Source organism: Ciconia boyciana, chromosome 2, assembly GCF_034638445.1.
Source record: "Ciconia boyciana chromosome 2, ASM3463844v1, whole genome shotgun sequence".
Taxonomy (NCBI): domain Eukaryota; kingdom Metazoa; phylum Chordata; class Aves; order Ciconiiformes; family Ciconiidae; genus Ciconia; species Ciconia boyciana.
The window spans coordinates 36927554-36950650 of record NC_132935.1 but is presented as its reverse complement, the minus strand read 5'-3'; the positions used below and the strand labels follow the sequence as shown (position 1 = coordinate 36950650).

At 40.3% G+C, this 23097-nt stretch overlaps 1 protein-coding gene across 1 annotated transcript; it reads right to left on the bottom strand.

Moving 5' to 3' along the window:
* Positions 1-3098: 3098 nt before the first annotated feature.
* TRAM1 (translocation associated membrane protein 1) lies at positions 3099-20034 on the bottom strand. Its single transcript, XM_072852356.1, has 11 exons — positions 19769-20034; positions 16629-16692; positions 15909-16030; positions 15590-15706; positions 14592-14650; positions 14104-14188; positions 10292-10362; positions 10098-10202; positions 9353-9496; positions 8201-8358; positions 3099-4952 (listed from the first exon to the last, which is right to left on the bottom strand). Exons 1-11 carry the CDS (start codon positions 19889-19891, stop codon positions 4879-4881), a joined length of 1122 nt encoding a protein of 373 aa, XP_072708457.1. The 5' UTR covers positions 19892-20034; the 3' UTR covers positions 3099-4878.
* Between the last annotated feature and the right edge of the window lie 3063 nt (positions 20035-23097).

The following is a 23097-nucleotide window of genomic DNA, read 5'->3' as shown; positions in this document are numbered from 1 at the left end:
AACAAAACCAAAACACACCAATCATGAGCTAATCCAGTGCTCTAAAGATAATCCACAACTAACAATGTGAGAAATTACAACACAATGAACAGATAATAACTGACATCAGTCCTTTGAAAAGTCTTATTCTTTTTAAAGGATCTCCTAGATTTTGTAGGACATTCTTATACCCTGTGTAAGAAGTAACCCAAGTATTTGCGTAACAAGATGCCTGTTACTACAGCCTCCAGGCATTAAACCACAGCCCCCTGGAATGCAGTATCTCTGTATGCAGGCTCTCACTGGCCTGTAAACGTTACAAATATCACGACTGTCTCTACTTAGTGTTCAAGTCCCTTCAATACTGACATTTTCCACAGAGAACAGTTAGGACAGCAATGACCAACACTGCATAGGGAGCCTATTGAAGCTGCTAGTCTCCATCTTCTACAACACAGGCCCAAAGAGCTGAGTCACAAATGGAACCAAACCCAAGTATGACCTAGGAATCAACTGGTGAACTTCTTGAAAACAGGAAAACAAAATAAAAGAAACCAAACAACCCCTCCCTCCACGTACCTAGACAGGCATACAGTGCAATTCTTGCAAAGCTCTCTGGAAGACCTACTTCAATACATAAAGGGTTCATGTGGAGGAAAAAAAAAAAATCCCGCACCAAAAAAGCTGTAGTTTCCTGGCTGTTAAGGAAAGTAATGCTGTTTTTTTGATCCAAGAGAAACTACATTTTCAGAATTCCTATTTCTACACCACCAGTATCATCTTGCACTGCTTAGAAACCCCAAAACTATGACAGATAAAAGGTATTTCAGTACAGTAAACCATATTGAGTATTTCCCCTTCCCCCACAACATCTGACAAAAAGCCATTAACACTTAAACAGTTTAGCATGTAGGAGCTACCAGAGAGACCAGCTCCCTTCTGGTATTGAGGACTGGAAGCCCTTCGATGAGATCTCCCAACTCATACTGTAATCTAGTGTAATTTTCAAACCAAGCACGCAGTTGAAAGGGGTAGCTGCCTTAGAGCTTGATTCACCTTTTCCCTGCATCTTTTCTTTTTGCTTATACATAAATACTTGTGTACCTCCAGGATTACTATCAGGCATCTATCATTAGTAATGATAGTAATGATTACTATCATTACTATCAGGCATGCCTGATTACTATCAGGCAACTAATCCAGCAGAAAAGCAGCTAAGCAAACAAGCTAGTTTTCAGCTGCACCAGCTCCCTGATCTAGCTCACCATGCAACCAGAAAGGCTTGTGCTAGACAAGGCAAGGGACAGAACCCCAATTTTGGCAGCAACCTACATTACTTTCAGCTTAGCATGAATATGAAAATGCTTCCTTCCCTTTAACATTGTTTTGCCCCTGACAAAATCACCTCAGGTGCAGTTAGTCAGAAATCTGCAAAGAACAAAAGGACTGCTGATGTGTATTAACCTTTTTTATAGAAGTCCAATTACTTGTACCAGAGTACCACACTGCTTATTACAATTCTTGGTAATATAACTCTATAAACACAACTAAAATTTTCAAAGAAAAAAGTATTTAGCAAAAATATCCAATGCTTACCAATAACTACTGATTTTCTAAATGCATTATCCCAGCATACTTAATTTACTTTCAGCATATTCTAATGTCAGTAGAAATAGCCTATGCATTTTATCTGCGCGGCAAATCCCTTGACCATTCCTAAGTCTGGGCATGGGATCACCCAAAAAGCAGTATTTCCAAAGAGCCGCATTCATGAATAATTCACACAGGAGAAATCAATCTTCACAACTAGTCAAGAGGAGAAAGTGTCCAGATAAAAACAAAAACTCTGAAAATTAATTCAGCTGCTCTGCATTTGTTGTTTGTACTTTGAAGTTACATATAATTACTTAGTAAAAGTAAAATACTGGTTCTGATAGTAGATTCTGGCACATAAACCAAACATACATTTTGGGGGGGAGGGAGAAGGCTTGAAATCATCTGTTGTAAGCCTTGAAAAGTTCTGACAAGATAGGGCAGGGAGGAAGGGGTTTAAGAAAAAAAACAAACGCAGCAAACCTATCCTGTCTGTATGAATTACTCAATTCAAATCCATCTACACGGACAAAGCCTTCTCTCTGTGGGACCTGGTAATTGACCAGGATAAATTACTATGGCCTAAGCAAAAATTATTTTATTAGGCATAGGAATACAATAATGAGCTCTTCAGTCATTTCCATTTCTAATTTTCCTGATTCTATAATTAAGAAAACATGATTAGACAACTAATCTTCTTCCAGCTTACTGAATCCCAGATTACAAACAAAGAGCGAAAATGCAATAACATTTGAAAATCAGTTTTAAGCAATTCAAAAGAAGTTATCCAGGCAAACAACAATCTTATGCCAAAACAAGTAACATCAAACTGAAATAGAACTCTCAAAATCTTCTAAATTCATGGTGCTTTCAACCCCAAGGTAGAAGATTAAAAATCACTGCTTCTACCTCATCCAAAGTGATAAATATGTATTTTTAGTTATGCCACAAGATACATAAGATACTGGCCTCCAACACTCTACCCAAATTCTAGAACAACTGAAATTATTCTCTATCACTTGGAAAAAAGCAACAACTCCTATAAGGCAAGGAGGAAGATTAAGCCATTGTGGAAACAAAACTTATTTTTTAAGAGTCCAAAGGCCAAGAATGTCCATAAGGCCAAAAGGAGACAAAAAGCAGTGTCAGTATTAACAGGCAAGACTATAGTCTTTTGAAGTTTTTGGAAGTGAACCTGAAGTTTACATTTCAAGACTACTGTGCCAAAGAATGAGGTTTACAAGAAACAGTTTGCCTTAGGGAAACAACTATTATAACCCTCAGACTCCAATAAGTCTTAAAGATCTCAAGTACCACCTTAAACGCTCCCTTTGTAATTTGTTCCTCCACCCTTTATGATTTTGACAGCCCCAGTACAACCAAATATCACAAGCAAACTGATTTAGAGTCAAAGCACCAGACTAGAAACTTTAAAAATTTGCCCCTTTTGGCTTAAGGTACAACTTGAGAGCAAGGCACACAGTATCTATGAAGGTCTTTTCAGAAAGATCAGACATGAAACATGATTTTGTGCAGGAAGTATTTAATGTATGCAATTCTCGAAATTTCTGAGTTCCAATTTTCCAGTTTCATGGTCAGATCAGATAGATTCACAGTTTCACCACTGGAGTTTTATTTCTTCAAATCAAGACACAGTATAGCTAATTCCACTGAAGCAGACTGGGCATATGACAGGGCATGCTGCTCCAGAGTTCTCAAGCTAAGCAAGTCCAAGTCTGCCAAGTCCACTTCAGGAGCTGTGAAGCAAGTACTTGGGAACTGTGACTGAAATTAGCCGAAACATATAATAAATTACACTGCAATAACTTGAAATAGCACTAAACAATTGAAGAATGGATAGTTACTCGTAGTGAAGATTTTGTACTAGAAACATTTATTCTGTATAGTAAGCACCTGACCTGTGGAAGATACAGAATGCAGATTTATTATTTTGTTGGGTATAAACTCAACTAAAATAAGTTTTTAATTAAAGCTACTTTATTTATCAGCTTGATTGCTCATAATTACTCCTCTCAATCAATAAGCAGTCCAATACTTGGGTTAACTTGAAAGACCAATTTAGCAACTTCTTCTTAAGACTGAATTAAATCTCTTAACTCATTCTCAAGTGAAATGGGTTGAATTATACCCAATACAAAAAGGGAAACATTAACTGCATATTAAACTGAAAATTAACTGGACAGAGCTTCACATTTAATACAATTACAGAAGACAGATAATGGAAAAATTCTTAAATTAAGATTTTTCCAGTTGTAGCAAAGGGCACAATAAATCAGTTTTAAGAAGTTGTAGCTTTTAAATATTTTTTCATAAAAATATATAGGAGAAATCAAACTATTTCCTAACAGGTGAAACAAAGCAAAGCAGTTAGAATAAAGGAATGTTTCTCATAACTTGATCCATTTATCTAATAAATTCCCCCTTCATGGAGCATTAAATGCCTCCTAAAACAAAGACAACAACACACTGTAAGAATCTCCACCCTCTAAAATCAGACAGACAAGTTTTCAAAGAAGGTCCAACACACACTAATTCTCCAAGATACCTACACTTTAAAAGCACAGACAGGAGTTAACAGTGCTACTCAAATCAACTCTTTCTATGACCATACACACTCCCTTCTAATTTTCAAGTGCTAAAGCTATATCTCAAAAAGGTTTTTTGTTCCTTGTAAGAGATTTCTAACCAATAAACAATAAGACTCTGTAACATTTTCCAATTAGTTCAGTTTTGTTTTAATGATATGGGGCAATTCTTAGAGCAGACATTGTGTAGCTAATAACTACAAAATAAAAAGGTTTATCGGTGTGGTCTCGAAATCCCAATTTGAACTGTAAATTTGAATCAAGGTAATTAACTGAAAAGCCAGAGTGTCTGAAAATGCATACTAAGTTTTTACTTCAATTTTGCAATACTCCTTGAAGAACTTGGAAAAAGTGAAGTTGGTAGAACAGTATATATCACCAAGATTACAAAAACTGGAAGGAAATAATACATTGCAACAGTGATCCTCATTAAGTGAAGTTATTTCATCACAATAAATGTTTAAAAAAGTGTCAATGTTATTTAAAAAGTGTTGTATCCCCCCCCAAGTATTTGAAGACAGATAAACCTTTTTCCTTAGTCAAAATGGCTTTTAAAAAAAGTTTCTCAAAACAACAGCAATAATCAAAACCCATGAATTGTATTTTCTTTAATCCATAACATCTCTAGTGCTGAAGGGCCATCCATGTAAAAAGCAGATTCTTTGGGGACATTAGTCAATTAACTTAATAAAACCCAGTTTTACGAGGATTTATCCTTCCTGCTACGAGGCGAGTCTGCTCCATTTGAGGTCACTGTTCCATTTATTCCATTTTCTAGAAAAAAGAAGAAAACATTTTTCAAATACAATTAGATGTTTTGTATTTTATTACATTTTTGTAGGTCCTATACAAATGGTCTTTTAACTTCTTTTCTGAGGTACCTTCTTTGTTAAACCTCATCATTATCACTCATAATGCAACAGTATAATGAAGATTTTACAAAGTGCAAAATTTCAAGTTTACTATGATGAAGTCTGGTTTCCTGACATGGCCAGACACTGAAATGTGTGCATTATGTACATCTAGACTAGAAATCAAGACCAGCTATAATATTTTAGAAGATATTCTCTTAAAAAGTAAAATACTCAACCTGTCTGTGAAATTTTGGAGACATACAGTATACACAGAATTCCATGGTACAGCTCTTTATTGTTTATCCAACCTATTTCATATTTTAATTCTTGCTAAAATCACATGCCCTCACTTACCTTTACAAGCTTTTTATATATATAGGAAAGCTTTATATATACATACACACACAATTTTTAAGTATATACTTTAACATATAGAGTTCATTTATGTTCCAATTAAGATATTTACATAGATAAGATGGACAGAAGTAGTTAGATTTGAGATGAGTATGTGTACATGGAAAGAGTTCAAGAACAAGACCAGGCACCTACCTAAGAATACAAAGCAAGAAGGTTTTACAAGCTGCAATTCTCTACTTCTATCCCACTTCTGGGCCAACTTAAAGGTCTCAAGAGTTTTAATCCGTGCAAGTACCACAGTGACTACTTGATAGCAAAATTTTGCCCTAGAGTAATGACCAACAATCTATGGATTTATAATGCACACAACTTACAGTAAAACGGAGCAATGTGATACCATTGTGAATTAAAAATATCCCCTTAATTCAGTGTCACCAGAACCCAAGGAAGCAGAGATGTTACCTAACAGTGACCATATTTTATAAAACAGATCTGAAAAGCAGAGTGCATGGCCAGCTATAATTCTTGCTGCTTAACACTGCTGCTCCAACTTACAGCATCATTCTGACTTCAAGCAACCGCTGCAGTTTTTCTGTACAAATAAGTGGTTAAATTAACGTTTTCCACCTGCATGTGTTGCAGATCACCACAGAGCGTGGCCAATCCACAAAAACAACTGTTGATTTCCCTCCCTCCCCACGCCACTACACCCAAATGCTCCCATTTATGCAAACAAGCAACTAAAAAAAAAAAAAATCAGAAACATACATGAGAATGAGACCAGACACAGGCCCAATTAGTCACACAGCAACAGTCAAAGTCTGTCCAACACATTTGATTGTAAACGACACACCATTTTAAGCCTACATAAGATGGTCTTTGGGTACTTTTCAAAAAGTTTGTGTTATTCTTAAATCAAGAAGCTTACAAACAACGAGACAGACCCAAGCCAGCTAACTGAAATGATATTTTCTTAAACAGTTAAGTCAAAACAAGTGAAAATGAAACAAAGAACAAGAATCAGCATGTGCCTGGGTACCCCACCTACATCACCAGTAGGATTTTTCTACTGTCATTTCTTGCTTTTGGCATAGTCTAAAAGTAACACATTTTATTGTGCCCTGGCTCCCAAAAATCCATCCAACCACAAAAAAAGAAAAGACAAGACTGTTTTAAACAGTTTAATTGCATATACTGTTCTTTCAAAAACACTGTCTTGCTGCATCCTGTGCGAGTGTTCTGAACAGGTAACATTACAGGAATCTTCAAAACAGAAGAATCAGAAACAACACTAACCTTTAGGATTTTAAAGTTCTTTTCTTTCCATTTAAAATAAGCTGTAGAATTCCCCAGTCTTTAAGACAGGCATAGCTCATTTATTTTGTGAATTAAACCACAAGTCAAATAAACTGCCTTTTTCACTATTCATTTACCACTTGCAAGTCTCCATTGAAGTTGGGTGAAAACCAGCAAATTCACCAAATTACATGAATGAAATAGTTTAAGAGATTTTTAAAAAGCTACTACATTTTTGACTCGCTGATTAAAATGCCATTTAAGTTTATGCTTTTAAAATATTTGTCATAGAATATTTAAATTAATTCCACAAAAAACATAATCAGAGCTTCACGTTCATTGTGTCTTACTAAGCAGACACCTACATAGGAAACTACCTTCACTCAATTAAAAAAAGTCCAACTGGATTTTCTAATGAAAGCAAGACACCCCAACAACACACAAAAGCCAAGTTGTGATAATTACAAATCAAAGGGAAGTACAGAAATACTCTAAAGCATATGATTTTAATAAAAAAGAAACCTGGGGGGGGGGGGGGGGGAAGGGAAAAAAATCACTGCATTGATCTCTGACCACAAATCTTAGCGCTCAGTGCAAATGGTGTTCACACACGTTATGTTCAATACATCAAAAAGTGGAACAGGTTGGCAATACATGATTGGTAGCAAAGGAACATGCTGAAATAAGCTTTTGAAATTACTCAAGCAGTTTCAGAAAAGTGCAGAAGTTATTCAAGCTAGCAATTAAATACACAGAAGTTTAACTGTTGGTGCAACAGAAATACTGAAGTGTGGGGAATTTTTTTCCCCCCCCTAATGGAGCACATAATTTTCCTTGGAGGAGAAAGCATTCAGTTCATCTTTCACACCCTTTCCATAAAAAAAGCGTGACACAATCAAAAAGTCAAACCTGGAATCATTAGTTTGTTTCCAAATGCTTCCACACAGGTTTAGAGTAGGTAAGTAGTTATTACCTCCCCTTAAAAGAAGTACCAAAATTCTATTTCTAGTAAAAACAGTACAGTACAAGCTTATTCACTGGATCATCAAACCATCCCCTTGCCCTAAAACCTCAAAGTTTAATGGCAATGAAAAACAATCTTGAAATTAATTGCAAGGAAAAACTGGAAGTAATTGATTATGAGAACAGATCTAAAAATGTGTCTGTTCCCTTTCTATAAGGGAACAAAACATAAGCATGACACATTTTGCTCAAGTAATAAAATCAGACATAATAAAAATCTCATGTTGCATCAACTAAAGAAATAGTAATTCCTTCAGTCAATTAAAAAGAAAAAATCAAGCAATTAATATATAGTGAATTTTTTTAATAATTAAAAAACCACAACAAAACAACCCACAACAATATTCACCAATACTGTTTCTGTAACTGAGTCATCTCACTTGCAAGTGAAACATAAGATGTTTCTTTAGCAATTATATTTTAAAAAAGGCTCTCCATTACCTAAAGTTGTTTTTGAGAAGTCAAGGCAACAGGAAAACTGAAAATACAAACCTCTTTCTTTTCTGGAGGTCTTTCCTTTAGCTGTTACGAACTTCTTTTTCACTGACTGAGGCTGAGAAGAATGCTCTCTCCACCTCCGCAGCTGGAAATTAATGAACTTCCACATCATAAATGCTTGAGCCATGCAGATGGAGGCCAGCACACTGATTCTAGAAACAAAACAGAGGTAAAGGTTTATCAGTAAGTTTATCTCATTTTCAAATAGAGAAGGAAGATAGAACACCACCTCAGATAGTTTTTTGTATGTCAAACTGCCTTTTTACTCAGGTTCTGCAAACACGTTAGAGTGATTCCTTCTAGATAACATGAATTTGTAAAGGTTCAAGGTGTGGCTTTTTTTGTGTTTTGTTTTGTTTTGTTTTTTTTCCCCAGTCGTGTCCCCCCCCCCCACACCTATTTTCTAAGCCGTGCAAGAGTTAGCTCACACAGGGTGACTGGGCCCAGCACAGCTGAACAAAACTAGCTATACAGTGAGAGTGAAGTCTTTGCCCCTCCATCAAAACTGGGAAGCACGAGATTTCTTTCTTGCTTTCTCATTTCTCAGTATTACTCTCAAGGTACCAGGTAGTAACAGCTGAAAATGGTTTAAGAGAGTCTTGCAGTTCCGAGTATCAATTCTGCAATATCAATTCTGCTGACATTGTCAATGTTTTAATACCTTCCTTTTCTGGATTTAATTCGTAAAAAAGGTCAGGTGGTTGGCTGAACTTTCTGCATCACATAGCAGCATAGGAGTCATAATAAAAGCAGAGAAAGAGGTAGGAATCTTCAAACAGGACCAAAGATGCCCTGGGCATAATGCCTTGACCTCTATAGATAAACTCACTGCAATTATATCTAGATTTTAATTCACTAACTCTAAAACATTTGATAAAGTACTGTCTGTAGTTGGATATTCCTTTTAATTCTGTTTTTTCTGACAAAAAAACAAGTTACAGATTTCTCAGCTGTAGACTGTAAATTCTTCATTTCATTTCAGTGTGCCTTACAAGTTTGTTACAGAAATTATTCCCACTGATCCTATCAGTTGCATGAAAACACCTAACCATTCAGAATTTCTAGCATTAATACTATACTGTTTATATTGTGTGTTTAACACAGGTCTACAGCTCATGCTTAAGAACCGTTCCAAGTTTACTATACCTAACAGCCAGGATATTAAAGTTTCCAGTACTGAAATTCAGCTGCTGATCTTCTGCTCTTGCCAGTCCAAAGCCAAAAGTGAGGACCGAGAGAATCAAGGTGAGAAGCCTTCCCAAAACAAAAAGAACTGCCCACAGCGAAAATCTACAAAGAAAACCATCACAAACACTAAATGAATTTTCCATTCACAACACAAGTACTATCAATGCAAACGTTTACTCTTCACCATGTGAATTCGTTTGAAATTTAAGAATTTACCTAAACTCATTATTTTGAACCTATCCTATGAGTACTAGAAATACAAGACTAGAAGACAAAAAGCAAGAAAAGCCCTGCCTCACAATCTGTTTCTACAAACTGAAAGTATGTTCTGAAAACTAATTTCAACTCAACGGAAAGTGCTTTATGTTACTATTGGAACATAAGCATGTTTTTAGTTCCCATAGAACTGGCTGTATTAGCAACCTATGCTGTTCCTTTCTCTACAATTTTTTTTTTTTTTAATATTAGTACATAGTGTAAGGTTTTATTTCATTTTATACCGCTACTAACATTTACTTAAATAGGCGAATAAGGTAAAAAAAAAAGGTTGTTCTAGAGATATAAATACTAAAACTACTCTGGAGAAGTGTGGCCTCTAAGGAAACACTGTTTGAACTTCCTTGTAATTTTGGTTTCTGGTTAGTTAAATGTACAAGGCTTTGAGACAGAAATTACATTAATTTAAAAGATAAAGACTACTTACCCTTTCTGGTATCTTTCATCACTGAAGTAGAAAAGGCGGGATATGTGGAAAAGAAATTCAACGAAGTAATGCAATACCAGAAGAACAAGTCCAAGATGGGTCAGACTATCAAAATAAATAAAACAAACATTCAGACATTTTGTTAGATGTTTAAGACAGCGAATGAAGCCAGCAAAAACTTACAGCTGACTTACTTCAGCAGATAGGCTCCAGCAATATGAAAGAGATAAAGTCCAATGTAGACAATCTGGCGAAAGATATCTTCCTATTAGGAAGAAAAAAGTAATTATGCATTATACACATCGTTATACATTATTGTACAATGTTATATTATTACAACGTTATATTATTACAAACTATTCCCTAGTCTTGGAAATTCTTCCTGGTTTATCAGCTACCTTAATGTGGCCTGTTCTGGCTCTGAATTACTCAGTCTATATAATCTAATTCCACACAAATTATTGCTTACTTACCAATAACATTTGGTATCTTAGACATACGCTATTGTGAGGAAGCGCATCAAACATCAAAGAGATGCTTTTTAAAAGGGCCTGTTTTTATTTGATATGACTACTGTGAATTTGTACTAGCTATTACATACTTATTTGGTATGTATTACTGTATCATCATGTAACTTCCTACAGTTCCATGTTTGCTGCCCATCAGATTCTGTTAGATTGCTACAGAAATAAAATAACAGTCTATGAACCAAAATGAAAAGGTTTTCTAGTGTTGACATCTATTTTAGAAATTCAAGATCATCCAAGATTCTGGCACGCTGCTGCTGGCAAATACAGAGAACAATGTTATTAACCAGTCATGCTAAGCCACATAGTCACACTTTAAGTTAGGTTTTAGCCAACCCCGTTCAATTGAACACTTCATGGAGATAAAATAATAAAGAGGAAGAGCCATTAATTCAAGTATAGACACACAGCACACAGAAAGCAAAGGTGCCATCTGTGAACAGAATTGCTAAAGGATGCTAGATCACAATAAAAATCTGACTTGAAGTGGCATGCAGAGTACATTCAGTTGTGCTTAAGAAACTTCTACTTTTTGGAAAGATTCCCTAAACTTCAAGCAAGGGGCTCCAGCTTTGTCTTGTATACATGTAATTAAAAAAAAGGCCTAAAAATTTAATCTTGCAAGACCTATGCAATACTCCACCTCAAAGCCAACAAAAGCACAGAATCAAACATTTGTGACAACAGCAAACACCACACACATACACAAAGAGCCAGAAAACAGATAGAAAAAAGACCTACTCTAAATGATCTGAAAGAAAACAAAAAACAAGTTCTTTCAGACAAGGTAGTGAATAGTCTGTACAAATGCTCAGTTTCTCAAAGTACTAACAGGACCAGCCTTTTGCACTTTATCTTCAGAACTGAAGTAACATTTAAATAGCCCACGCTGCCTGCTTAGACAGAGACTGAAGGCCTACTGGCATAACGCAGGTAGAGGTATATGCTACTATACAGAAAGCTGAGTTAAAAAACTTATTTTCTTGTCTGCATCAGTAGTACAGACAACTAGACCTGAGTAAAAGAAGCCAGTTCCTTCAAGAGAAGGAATAAGGCAAAGAAGCCAAGATAGTAGAGGTTAAATCGTGGTGAAAGAAATATTTACTATGAACTTGCTAAAACAAGTGAACGATCACTCTTAAAACTTAATGCAAAAGACAGCGGCCAAAATTCCAGGCAGTGATCCAGTAAAAACATGACTATTCAATATACAGCACTTCTGCCACTTGTGACAGCTTTCTTCAAGTTATGTTAAAAGACTCCACATTTTGATATGAAGTCAAATTCAAGAGATACCACTAGCACAATACAGGAACATCACCTGCAGTGTATCTGCAAAACATCAGTGTTTATACTGCATCTGATCAGCATGAAAACAAAGCATCTTATTACTATTTTCCCAAGCCTCTTCTAGCCTCTTGAACAAAGACCTAGGGTTATGTAACACTTATGTTTCATTTTCTTGAATAAAGCAGAACTCTGGCAGCAGAGACATAGAGCAACAACAGAATCACAGAATGGTTTGGGTTGGAAGGGACCTTTATAGATCATCTAGTCCAAGCCCTCCTGGCATGGGCAGGGACATCTTTCACTAGATCAGGCTGCTTAAAGCCCTCTCCAACCTGACCTTGAACACTTCCAATGAAGGGGCATCCACAGCTTCTCTGGGCAACCTCTTCCAGTGTCTCACCACCCTTATTGTAAAGAATTTATTCCTATCTAATCTAAATCTACCCTCTTTCAGATTAAAATCATTGCTCCTTGTCCTGTCACTACAGGCCCTGATAAAAAGTCTTTCTCCATCTTTCTTATAAGCCCCCTTCAAATATTGAGAGGCTGCAATAAGGTCTTCCCAGAGCCCTCTCTTCTTCAGGCTGAACAACCCTAACTCTTTCAGCCTTTCTTCATAGGAGAGGTGATCATTTTTGTGGCCCTTCTGTGGACCCGGTCTAACAGGTCCATGTCTGTCTTGTGCTGGGGACCCCAGGTCTGGATGTGGTACTCCAGCTGGGGTCTCACCAGAGCAGAGGGGGAGAATCACCTCCCTCGACCTGCTGGCCACACTTTTTATGCAGCCCAGGATATGACTGGCTTTCTGGGCTGGAAGTGCACATTGCTGGCTCATGTCTAATTTTTCATCCCCCGGTACGCCCAAGGCCTTCTCTGCAGGGCTGCTCTCAATCCCCCAGCCCGTATTCATGTTGGGGATTCCCATGACCCAGATGCAGAACTGTGCGCTTGGCCTTGTAGAACTTCATGAGGTTCACACAGGCCCATTCCTCAAGCCTATCAAGGTCCCTCTGGATAGCATCCCTTTCCTCAAGCAAATCAACTGCACCACTCAGCTTAGTCTCATCTGCAAACTTGCCAAGTGTGCACTCGATCCCACTGTCTATGTCATTGATGAAGATATTAAACAGCATTGGTCCCAGTACGGACCCTTGAAGAACACCACTTGTTACTGGTTTCCACTTGGACATTGAGCCACTGACTGTAATTCTTTGGAAGCAGCCATCCAGCCAATTCCTTATCCATCTAACAGTCCATCTGCCAAATCCATCTCTCTCCAATTTAGAGGTAAGAACGCTGTGAGGGACCATATCAAAAGCCTTAACAGAAGTTCAGGTAGATTACATCAGTAGCTCTTCCCTCATCCACTGATGCAGTCACTCCACCATAGAAGGCCACTAAATTAGTCAAGCATGATTTGTCCTTGGTGAAGCCATGTTGAAGAGTTAAAAACCTAAAAGTTTAAAAAGGAAACTGCATATACAAAATGAGCCTGAGCAAAAAAACATGCAAAGAGAGGACTTAAATTGGTCCAGGAAGGCAAAAAGCATGCTACAAAGAATCTACAGTAAACTCAGTGTTTTAAGAACCCCAACAGAGAAAATTCTTAGAGGGAAAAGGATGTTGTTAAAAATTGAGCATTGAAAAATCTCAATATGCAACTAACCAGAACTTCTGCTGAGGACAGCAGTATTTAAATCAAATCCCAGAGTTCAATATTTCTTGGATTTATCAAATTATTCACTGCTTATATTCTACACCTGTATCATGATTCATGAAGCAATTCTAAATTCCAATGAGACCAGACTACTAATTACAAGAAACAAACAAACAAAAAAACCAAAAACAAAACAAAAGAGTTTGAAAAGAAAATCTCACATTCATTTGCTCAAGGGAAAATTCTTTTAGTAGATGAGAAACACTGGTAATTTTTAATTTTTATTTACACAACAGATATACAGCGATTTTACTGCAGTTAGAAATACAGGATTTAACTGAAAAGAAAAAACCTACCTTCTCACATGGACATCTGAGCACCCAAAATTCCATCAGGAAAAATGGGTAACAAAAATAAGAACAGGGTAGGAAATCTAGGGTAACACATTACTCTGGAAGTCCAAAAGAAATTAACTATTCCACTGTTTGAGCTGCTTTGTTTGGAGTTCTTTCGATTTACATTTTGAACTTACTTTTTTAGTTTTCTGGAAGTACAATTCTGGAAAAGCATGAAACCAGTATGCTAACTGTAAGATGTAGAAAAACTTCATTTGAAACCTGTACAATACAGCAAGAATTGAAGAATATTACTTTTTATTAATGAACTTAAAACATTTCAGAAACTTTCTAGTGAACATGTTTATTCATTGTCTCTAAAGAAAGAAAAATATAGATCCTTCAAGCCAGCCAATTCAAAAGTAAGTTTTTTTTAAAAAAACAAAATCATTAAGATAAATAGAGCTTGCAAAAACTTAATTCTTTAAATAACAGCCTATAGAAAGAGAACTCTGTATGCTACAAACTGACAGAGAATCAAGTTCCTCCATAAATACGAGCAAAAACACATTAGTGACTAACGTAGTTTTACAGACTATTAATTCTACACAGATTGTATGTGACACACCCGAAGTTTAAAACACTCCCTCCTCTCCCCAACAATCCTCTAAGGAAGAGGCCTTACGGAATCAGAGTGTGCGGATAGTCCCTCCACAGAGAGGTTGGATCTGATATATAGTTCTCCTAAAACAAACAAACAAAAAACCAATAAACCTTCAAAGATGCTACTTCCTAGTCAGAAATAATGAACATACATAATGTATGTATTTGTCTGTATATATTTATATATACATATATATGCATATACACATATATATATATATGCATGTGTATACATACAAACATGCACACATCTACACACACAAGTAAAAGCTGCAGATCAATGTATTTCCTTTTACAAAAACAAAACCAAAACAAAACCAAGAAAAACAACCACAAAAAACAAAAGACAGCTGTATTGGCTTAGAAAAATAAAAAGGAACCAAATAAACCAAGTGTTCATTCAAGACAGTGTGTCCTATGAGATGGAGGTTATTTCAGCATCACTACAGCCATAAGCCTTCCCTTGTAAACTGCTGACAAGTGTTGAGCATAACTAAGGAAAGTTTCTTCAGGAGCCATTACGTTAAGGAAGAAAAAAAAACCCCAACAACATACTCTTCCCCTTTTTTAAACTAAGCTTATACACATACAGCCACTAGCAAAGGGCATGACATCTGAAAGCACACGCTCACCTGAGCCTACAGCAATCTGTCCATACACCCATTCCCTAGGCTGCCAAAATGCTATGTATGACGCTTTTTTAACATTTAATTTACGCTAATAAGCCAACACAGAAAAACTACAGAGAATTAAGTACCATAGTAGAGTTTAAAAGTTTTACCTTATTCAGTTGACAGTAAATCAAATTAACTCTGACTGAGCAACAGTAACACTATTGGACTCAGTGATATACTCAGTGATATATACTCAGTGATGACTACAACCTACACAGAATCCCTAAACTTGTCCACGCTTTAATATTAAAACCAGCTAAAACCAGAAACGTAAGCTGAAAACTTATTTATCATAAGTGAAGTTTTTGAAATCTCATAATACAAACAGAAGAGAAATCATACTTACAGAGACAAGAATACTTGTTCCCCAAACACAGGAGAAAAGGTAGAATGCACTAAGTTGCCCAGACTCATTGAACTTGCTATGCTTTGTTTTTGAAAAGTGCATTTTCCTGTTAATTTTCTGAAATGAAAGTCCATTGTTATTTATATGCTGTAGTACTTAACATTTACCTGTTAACTGCATTAGAACACCTAGAAGTTTCAATGTATGTTTTAACAGTTAAAAGCTTTAATGCTAAAGTTTACTTTTAACTTAATAGTCTTAAAGTCTAATTAAAACCTGACAATTATCTTGATGAAAGGAATTAATATTTTGTACTTACATCCAGTACATACTCCTGAATTATAGCATGTACGATTATTGCTACAAGCATGTAAAAGAAAATTGTCGCCAAGTCTTTGATGCCATAGTGATAGAGAGAGATTGTTTCTGCAGATTGTTCTTCTAAAAGACAAAAAGAATTAACTGTTAGGCACCAATACAGTTTAGTGGCTAATAAGTTTGTTTCTCGAAGTGAAACCTTTCAGACAGAAGTAGTTTGTAGTCAGCTGAACAAATAGAAGTCAAATTAAACTGCCATCATAAGCTAGGTCACTAGATTGTTTACAGTCATCTTCTCCATCACATCACAAACTAAACTTGGTTCTGGAAAGATGTACTATAAAAATGAAAGCTTAAGTGCACTTAGGAAGCTTACCCAAATGCATTGAAAGGGGACTATAAAATTATGTTGAACTGTCACCCCGCTTTGACTAGTAACGATTGTCACGTGCAAAACCAGAGTAAGAATTAATCTGAATTTATCTACCAGTCAGATGGTCAGATGGTGTTTTAGCACTAATGATGAATCCAGCAGAACAGATACATTGTTCCTAACCTAATTAATTAAAAGGGAGCTTTACTAAAAATAAAGTGAAGTCCTTGAAAATTACTTATTATCTATTCAAATTGACAAATTCACTTACCCTCAGTCTAGAAAGTACAGCATACTAATAATGTCTGAATACACTGTCTCATAACTAACCTCCTGCAAGATACATACCTGTGGCAGGAATGGTAACATTATACTGAACTGTAACAAAAATGACAGCTGCTTTTGCTGTAATCTGAAAGAGAAAAAAACAAAGTGCTATGAATTCTCACTGAAATAAACTATATTAAACTGAAAACATTTGCGCATAGTTTTAGCGCCCTTCCCCAGCACGTTTGTCCCCTCCCATAAACCTGATCAACTCACATTATCACACTACTTCACCTGACTTCCCAAAGGCAGAACACATCGCATGATCTCTATGGGTTTGTCTACAGAACACCCAGTCTCCTGAATGAAATATCCTCGAAAATGCTACTTAAAAATAGCCTTTTCTACAACATTAAAATGAAAACATATGCTGCAATTCTTTCTCCAGTCCATACCACATTATTACATTAACAGAATGTACGATACGATATAATCCCTAGACCAGGATGCATGCAGCAATGGCTGAGAATAAACTTCATTTAAAACTACTTTTTAATTTGACAAAATTTGAAGGTCAATATCATATTCATAAATCTGTGGGTGATTTGGAAAATGTGGACTGGAAAGGAGAAAATGCTTAAAGAATGGAGAACCATTTCAGGCCAGCTGCATACCAACTCAATACAATTAGCATTCTTTTGACCCTGGGGATCCTTTAGCAAGAAGTGTAAAACAAAATAAATTAAATTTAGCAGCAGTGGTACTACGCCTTTATGATGGACAATAAGATAAAGCAGAATGAATAAAAGGGGGGGGGAGTTTGTTCTGAAGGCTTTTTTTTTGGGTGGTGGTGATACTATAAAAACCCCAATAAATAAGTAGGAGCACAAGTTCTTATCTGTCAATAAGCATAAATTAATTTTCAACTTTAACACATCTTCGTTGAATCCCAACATGAATCAACATGTCTTAGAGAGGGAAAAATAACCATGCTTTACAATATTTATGATCTGATCGCTTCTCATTGCTGTAAAAACCTAGCATCCTTGTTGCATTTATAGGACCGACAAAAAACCAAACTCCTTTACGAATCTTGGAAGGATACTTCGAGTATCTGAAGAGAATGATTAGGTTACTACCAGCATTTATTATCATTCACAAGAAATAAGATTTATTTATTTTTAAAACTAGCACTTCGTAAACAAGCCCTAGATTTTTCTAGGAATCCCTGAATATAGAGTGGACTGTTCACTCCATGTAACTTCAGGGAATCCAACCAGTTCGCCTGAATTAGTGAAGTTGCCTAGGGCTCCCTATTCATCAAGGGAGCCTTCAGAGGACAATTCAAAATGTTAGTCAATTCTGAACTGCCCTTTGAAGGCTCTGTCAGCTACTCACAAAGTCCTAATTCAGTTGCACAAGTCAGGAAGTATAACACCTTACCATACCAACATTAACCACAGCAGGTGATTTCCAAGACCTATATCAAAGCGTTTAAAAAATTGCAACAATCTTCTCAGCCATACCACATCTGTACCAACAAAGGCATATGGCCATTTTACGCTGGGGTAGAAAACAACCTGGATTAAAAAAACTAGAATCAAAAGACTTCAGCGCATCCAATCTCCTCAAAACTTCCAACCCTACCAGTAATATTGTAAATACAGTGAGCCAGAAGTTGACATAAAAGGTAATAGTTTAAGTCCATCTCTTTAACCTCAATCCCCAGAAAACCACCATATAAGGACTGTCTTGGTGATTTTTGATAGCAAACCCAAACATAATAGCTTTCTTGGTCTGCCCTGGTTTTTCTTTCCATATATATTTTTTTTCCTAACTCCACTGGCCTCTAGTGCTGAGCAGTATCAACAGCTGGATAAAATTATTCTGAAAACCATCCATATAATAAAAAGCCCACAACTCTAAACAAATGGCTAAAATTCTGAAAAGGCAGAAACATTTAGCCAGCAAAAACGGAAGTGTCTTACTGTGATGGGACACAACTGAGAAGATTTTGGAAGTCACACAGGTAAACTGCCTTTTCAGTTCTCCCAGAAGGTAACCGAGAAGAACCAAAAACGCACCCTTTAGGTCAGCAGCCAAGCTCAAGGTTTTCTTGTCCCCACGCACCCGTCCACCAGAGTTTACTAACTTTTCACGTCATTTAGAAAGACCGTCAATTACTGCATCCAACACGGGGGCCCAACCGCAGCGCCTGGCGGGGCCGGCCCGAGGGCAGGCCCGAGGCCGAGCTCCCGGCGACCGCTGTCAAACCCGGCCGCAGCCGGCCCCACCTCCAGGCGGGAGGTAACTCCGGCACCCGCCGGGACACCCGGATCGACCCCCCTGTGGGCTAACGGCTCCTCAGACTGCCTGCGGCCCGGGGAGCCCCGGCAGGCGACGCGCGGCCCCGGGCTCCGCGGGGGTGCCAGGGGAACCCGCTGCGCGCCATGGGGGGGGGCGCGCACCCGCGCGGCGGCTGTGGCACGCGCCACCGTTTGTTTCCCTTCCCCGCCGCGCGGCCTGCCGGGAGCTGTAGTGCCGGCGGGGCCCAGCTGGGCCGCGCACACAAAGAGCGGGGAATCGCCTGTCGCGGCTGGGCCTCGCCCCCCCCCCGCCGCGGTGCGAGCGCGGCCGCACACTCCTCCCCCGGCCGCCGCGCTCCGACTGCCACGTAACCCCGCCGCCAGCAGGAACTCCCCGCCGCCGCGGGAGGAAACGCGCCTCCCCTCGCCCTGTCCCCTCGCGGCGGCGCCGCGCTGCGGGAGGGGGCGGCGGGACACGGCCTCTCCTCTCGGGCGGCGAGTGGAGACGGGAGCCGGGTCCCGGCGGCAGCCACGGGCTGCGCTTCTCCGGGCCGAGACGGGGAAGAGGGCGTTCCCCGAGGGGCCGGGCCCAGGGAAGCGAGGATGAGCCGCGGGGAGGGCGCCCGCGTTGGCTCCTCCGGCCGTGCGGCGGGGCGAGGGGTCGGCTCCTCTCCCCGCGCGCAGCGGGGGCGGGGGGGGCGGGCGGCCCGGGGAGGGCGTGGGCTGGCGGGCAGGTGCGCCGGGAGGTGCCCGCGCTGGCCGAGGGGCAGCTGGCAGCGACCCGCCGCCCACCCGCCCGGCCTCCCCTGGCGCATCGGGACCCCCGCGCCCTCCCCGCCCAGCGCCGAGAGCCCCCGGCGGAGGCGGGAGAAGCGGGACGAAGCCCCCGGGGCGGGGGCGCCGGTGCCGCCTCACCTCGAACATGAGCCCCAGCAGGAAGATCATGGCCAGGCAGGACACGATGTCCGCATGGTTCTGCACGATGAACTCGTGGCTCAGCACCGGCGGGTTCTTGTTGCTCTTCTTGCGGATCGCCATGGCGGGCAGGGAGCTGGGCGCCGCCGCCGCCTCCCCGCTGCCAGCACAGCTCCTCTCGCCGCGGCCAGGAAGAGGCGGAGGGGAGGAGGCGGCCGCGCAGCCGAGGAATGGCAGCCGCCGCTTCGCCTCACCCCGCCCCGGCCGCAGGGAGCAGCCCCCGCCGTCGGCCGCCGCCAGCAGCGCCCCTGCCGGCCGGCGGGGCGCCTCCGCCCGCCCCGGGGGGCGGCGAGGGGCAGCGCCCGGCGGTTCAAACCGACCAACGGCGGCGCGGCCGGCGCCTCCCCGCCCGTGGGAGGCCGCCCCGGGCGGCGGTGCGGGTCGGGGCCTGCCGGCAGAGCCGAGGCCAGCCGAGCTGTGCCGTGCACGGCAGCGCCGGCCGGCTCACTCGCTGGCGGTAGCCCGGAGCCCGCGTTGGGCACCCGCCCAGCTCCCCTCTCCCACCGAGGCCGCGGCGACAGAAAATGGCCGTGGGTCCCGCCGGGGTCGCGGAGCAGGCGGCCGCGCTCCGGGGCTAGCGGGGCCCGCGCCCTCGCGGGCAGCTGCCGGTCAGGGCGGGCTGCCCCCGCTGCGGTGTGTGCCCGCAGAGCCGGGCCAGACTCCGCTCCCCCCCGGCACCCCCGCCATCCAGGTTCACCTTGGATTTCTTTCTCCTCCCGCTAGGGCTCTGGCTACGTTTCGCTGTCAGGCCTCCGCCAGCTGGAAGGCGGGCACCCCAAGGATGCCATTAGGCAGCCGCACTCCCTGCGCTCGTTACGGTTACGGCTGAGGCGCAGCCGCCAGGTGCAGCTTTCACTGCGCTGGCAGCAGGCTCCTACCATCCCGCCTGCTTGCATTCTACTGCATAGCCAGAAATAACATACGTTATCCAAGTAACAGTAACAAGGAATCCAGTGACATGAAAGCAGAAGGGAAGAAAAGCTAATGGGGAAGTACAGAAGGAAGAGACATTAAAAGGGAGGCTAGGGGTGCCCAGTCACAGAGGGCTGTTACCAGGTTAAAACAGATGAATGAAGAGGTCCGAGAAATCAACACTGATGCAGAAAACATCCAGGCCGAATTGAGCTGTCCTTCAACCCCCCCTCCCCCAATTCATGCTACTTTGCTACTTTTGTTTATTAAAGCTTCTGGCTGACATACTCCCAATGGATATAGGGGAAGAAAGATGAAGAAAAGGAGTAATTTATGGCTGAAGTTTAGTGTTCTTGCAACAGCTTTTGCTGCCAGCAGCTAACAAATACAGGGCAAGAGGTTAAAATGCAACTATTCAGTATGGCTTTGCCTTGCCAGAATGGAGAGTGTGCACCAAATGCATTGTATGAACTGTTAAAATACGTTGGCTTCTTCCTACTACATGGAGCAGGGAGTGACTCATGGAGCAGACTGATTAGTGTATGACCTGGTTTTTCCACTGTGAGACACCTTCATCAGCTGTGAAGATGCTCAGAGGTTTTGTATGAATTTATTAAATCAGGAGACAGAGATACTTGGTATCTGGAGATGATGTGGGGTACTTAAAAATACAGAAAAGACTACAGAAATTTTTCCCTTCACAGTTGGAGATTTTTTTTAAATATAAAAGTCTAAAGAGAACAAGCATTCATATTTCAGCCCCAAAATGTTTATATCTTAGAAATCTCCTCATCCCCTGGCCACACAGGTATTTTGTAACTCTAAAGTAAGAACAACTTATTATTTCAATGATAACAATGTGGAAGTATATCCCTGATCGCACACCATGTAGTCATGGATGTAACATATTGCACCTGTGAACTACACTAGGTTGCGATAAAAATCAGAATCCTTTTTGCAATGTAGGCTTGCATCTATTTCCCACCTCAGCCTTAAAAGAAATGAGGTCATCTCATCTCTACAGAACAAACAGGACGTAACTGGGACAAGACATGCTTTTCTCAAGCTATAATCAGCAAGTGCCTCGGGTGTCTGGCTAGAAGTCCTCTCATACAGGCACAGAGCTCCTTGGTTTCAACTTGTTCTTGTGTTCGTCCTGACGATATAGTGTAAACTGCTATACTGAAACAGAAAACAAGGCAACCTGTTGCCTCATCTGAATAGCTTCTATACTGTTCTTTTATTGGAGCTCCCTCTTCTGCCACATGATGTTTCTCATGGCTCTTTAGGCAAAGTGGGATGATCTAAAAGACCACTCAGCCCTCAGTCTGCTTCTTGCCAATGGGTTGCTGGTCTATGTTTGCCAGGTTTCTTTCCCGATGTCCGTATTTTAAAATACTAGGCCTCAAAATGATCACATCATTTAGGAAGGAAGTTCCCGACAGTCTGAAATGGGGAAAGCTTCTGGCATCTTCTCATAAAAGTCACCCCTGTGGCCCCCCCCACTACCAAAATCTTGCCACGGGAACCCAATACACTGTTCCAGGTGACAAGACTGTGGAGGATTTGGTAGTAAGCATATTACTGCACCCGCAGTAACAGACACAAAACGAACAATGCCCTTCCTATTTGGGAACCTTTCCTGAATGCACTCATCATCAAGCATCCTTAAAGATATAACCAAGAATGACATTTTAAACGAAATGTAAATAAGCAAGGCAATAAGAAACAGAACAGAAAACCCAAAAAAGGTTATAACTACCATCAAACTTCTTTCCTAGGTCTTAAACCTAAGAAATGATGCTGCCTCTCAGGACAGGATCTTAAAATTAGCGGGCAGGAAGGCTGGAAACGCAATTTGTGCTTCTTCCAGCTTCTGTCCGCAGCTGTTTAGAAAGCTAATGCATTGAATTACATTTGCTCTTCTAGCTTGATGAGACAGAAATTGCCCCTTCTGTTTTTATTCTTAACTTTTAATGCATTCTGCACAGATATCTCTATTCAATACAAGGAATGTAAATAGGCTAATCCCCATTTTTATACACAGATGGCATACAGCTTACATTACCATTCTATTTTTAAGTAAACAAACACTTCTTCTGATTTATAATCTCATAATCAACAAGGAGTCTTAAGACTGTCACAACATGTCATAGATGATATAAGTATCCCTTATTGTATATACATCTTAGTAACAGTGCAATCTCTGCTTTTAATATTCCAGAGACACCATACACAATCATTAACGACAAGTCTGGTTAAACTGCAATTTCCCTCATTTTTTCAGAATGTCAGGCATTTGCTGCAGCACAGCACAGAACGTGGAATTCTCTGATTTCTGTCCGCTCGCTTTCTTC

Coding starts and splice junctions, on each gene's coding strand:
- TRAM1 (XM_072852356.1), bottom strand. CDS start 19,891: ATGGCGATCCGCAAGAAGAGCAACAAGAACCCGCCGGTGCTGAGCCAC. Junction 14,651..15,589: donor GAACAAGTATTCTTGTCTCT/GTAAGTATGATT, acceptor TGTTTGTTTTAG/GAGAACTATATATCAGATCC. Junction 10,363..14,103: donor ACTTCCAGAAAACTAAAAAA/GTAAGTTCAAAA, acceptor TCTTCCTAATAG/GAAGATATCTTTCGCCAGAT.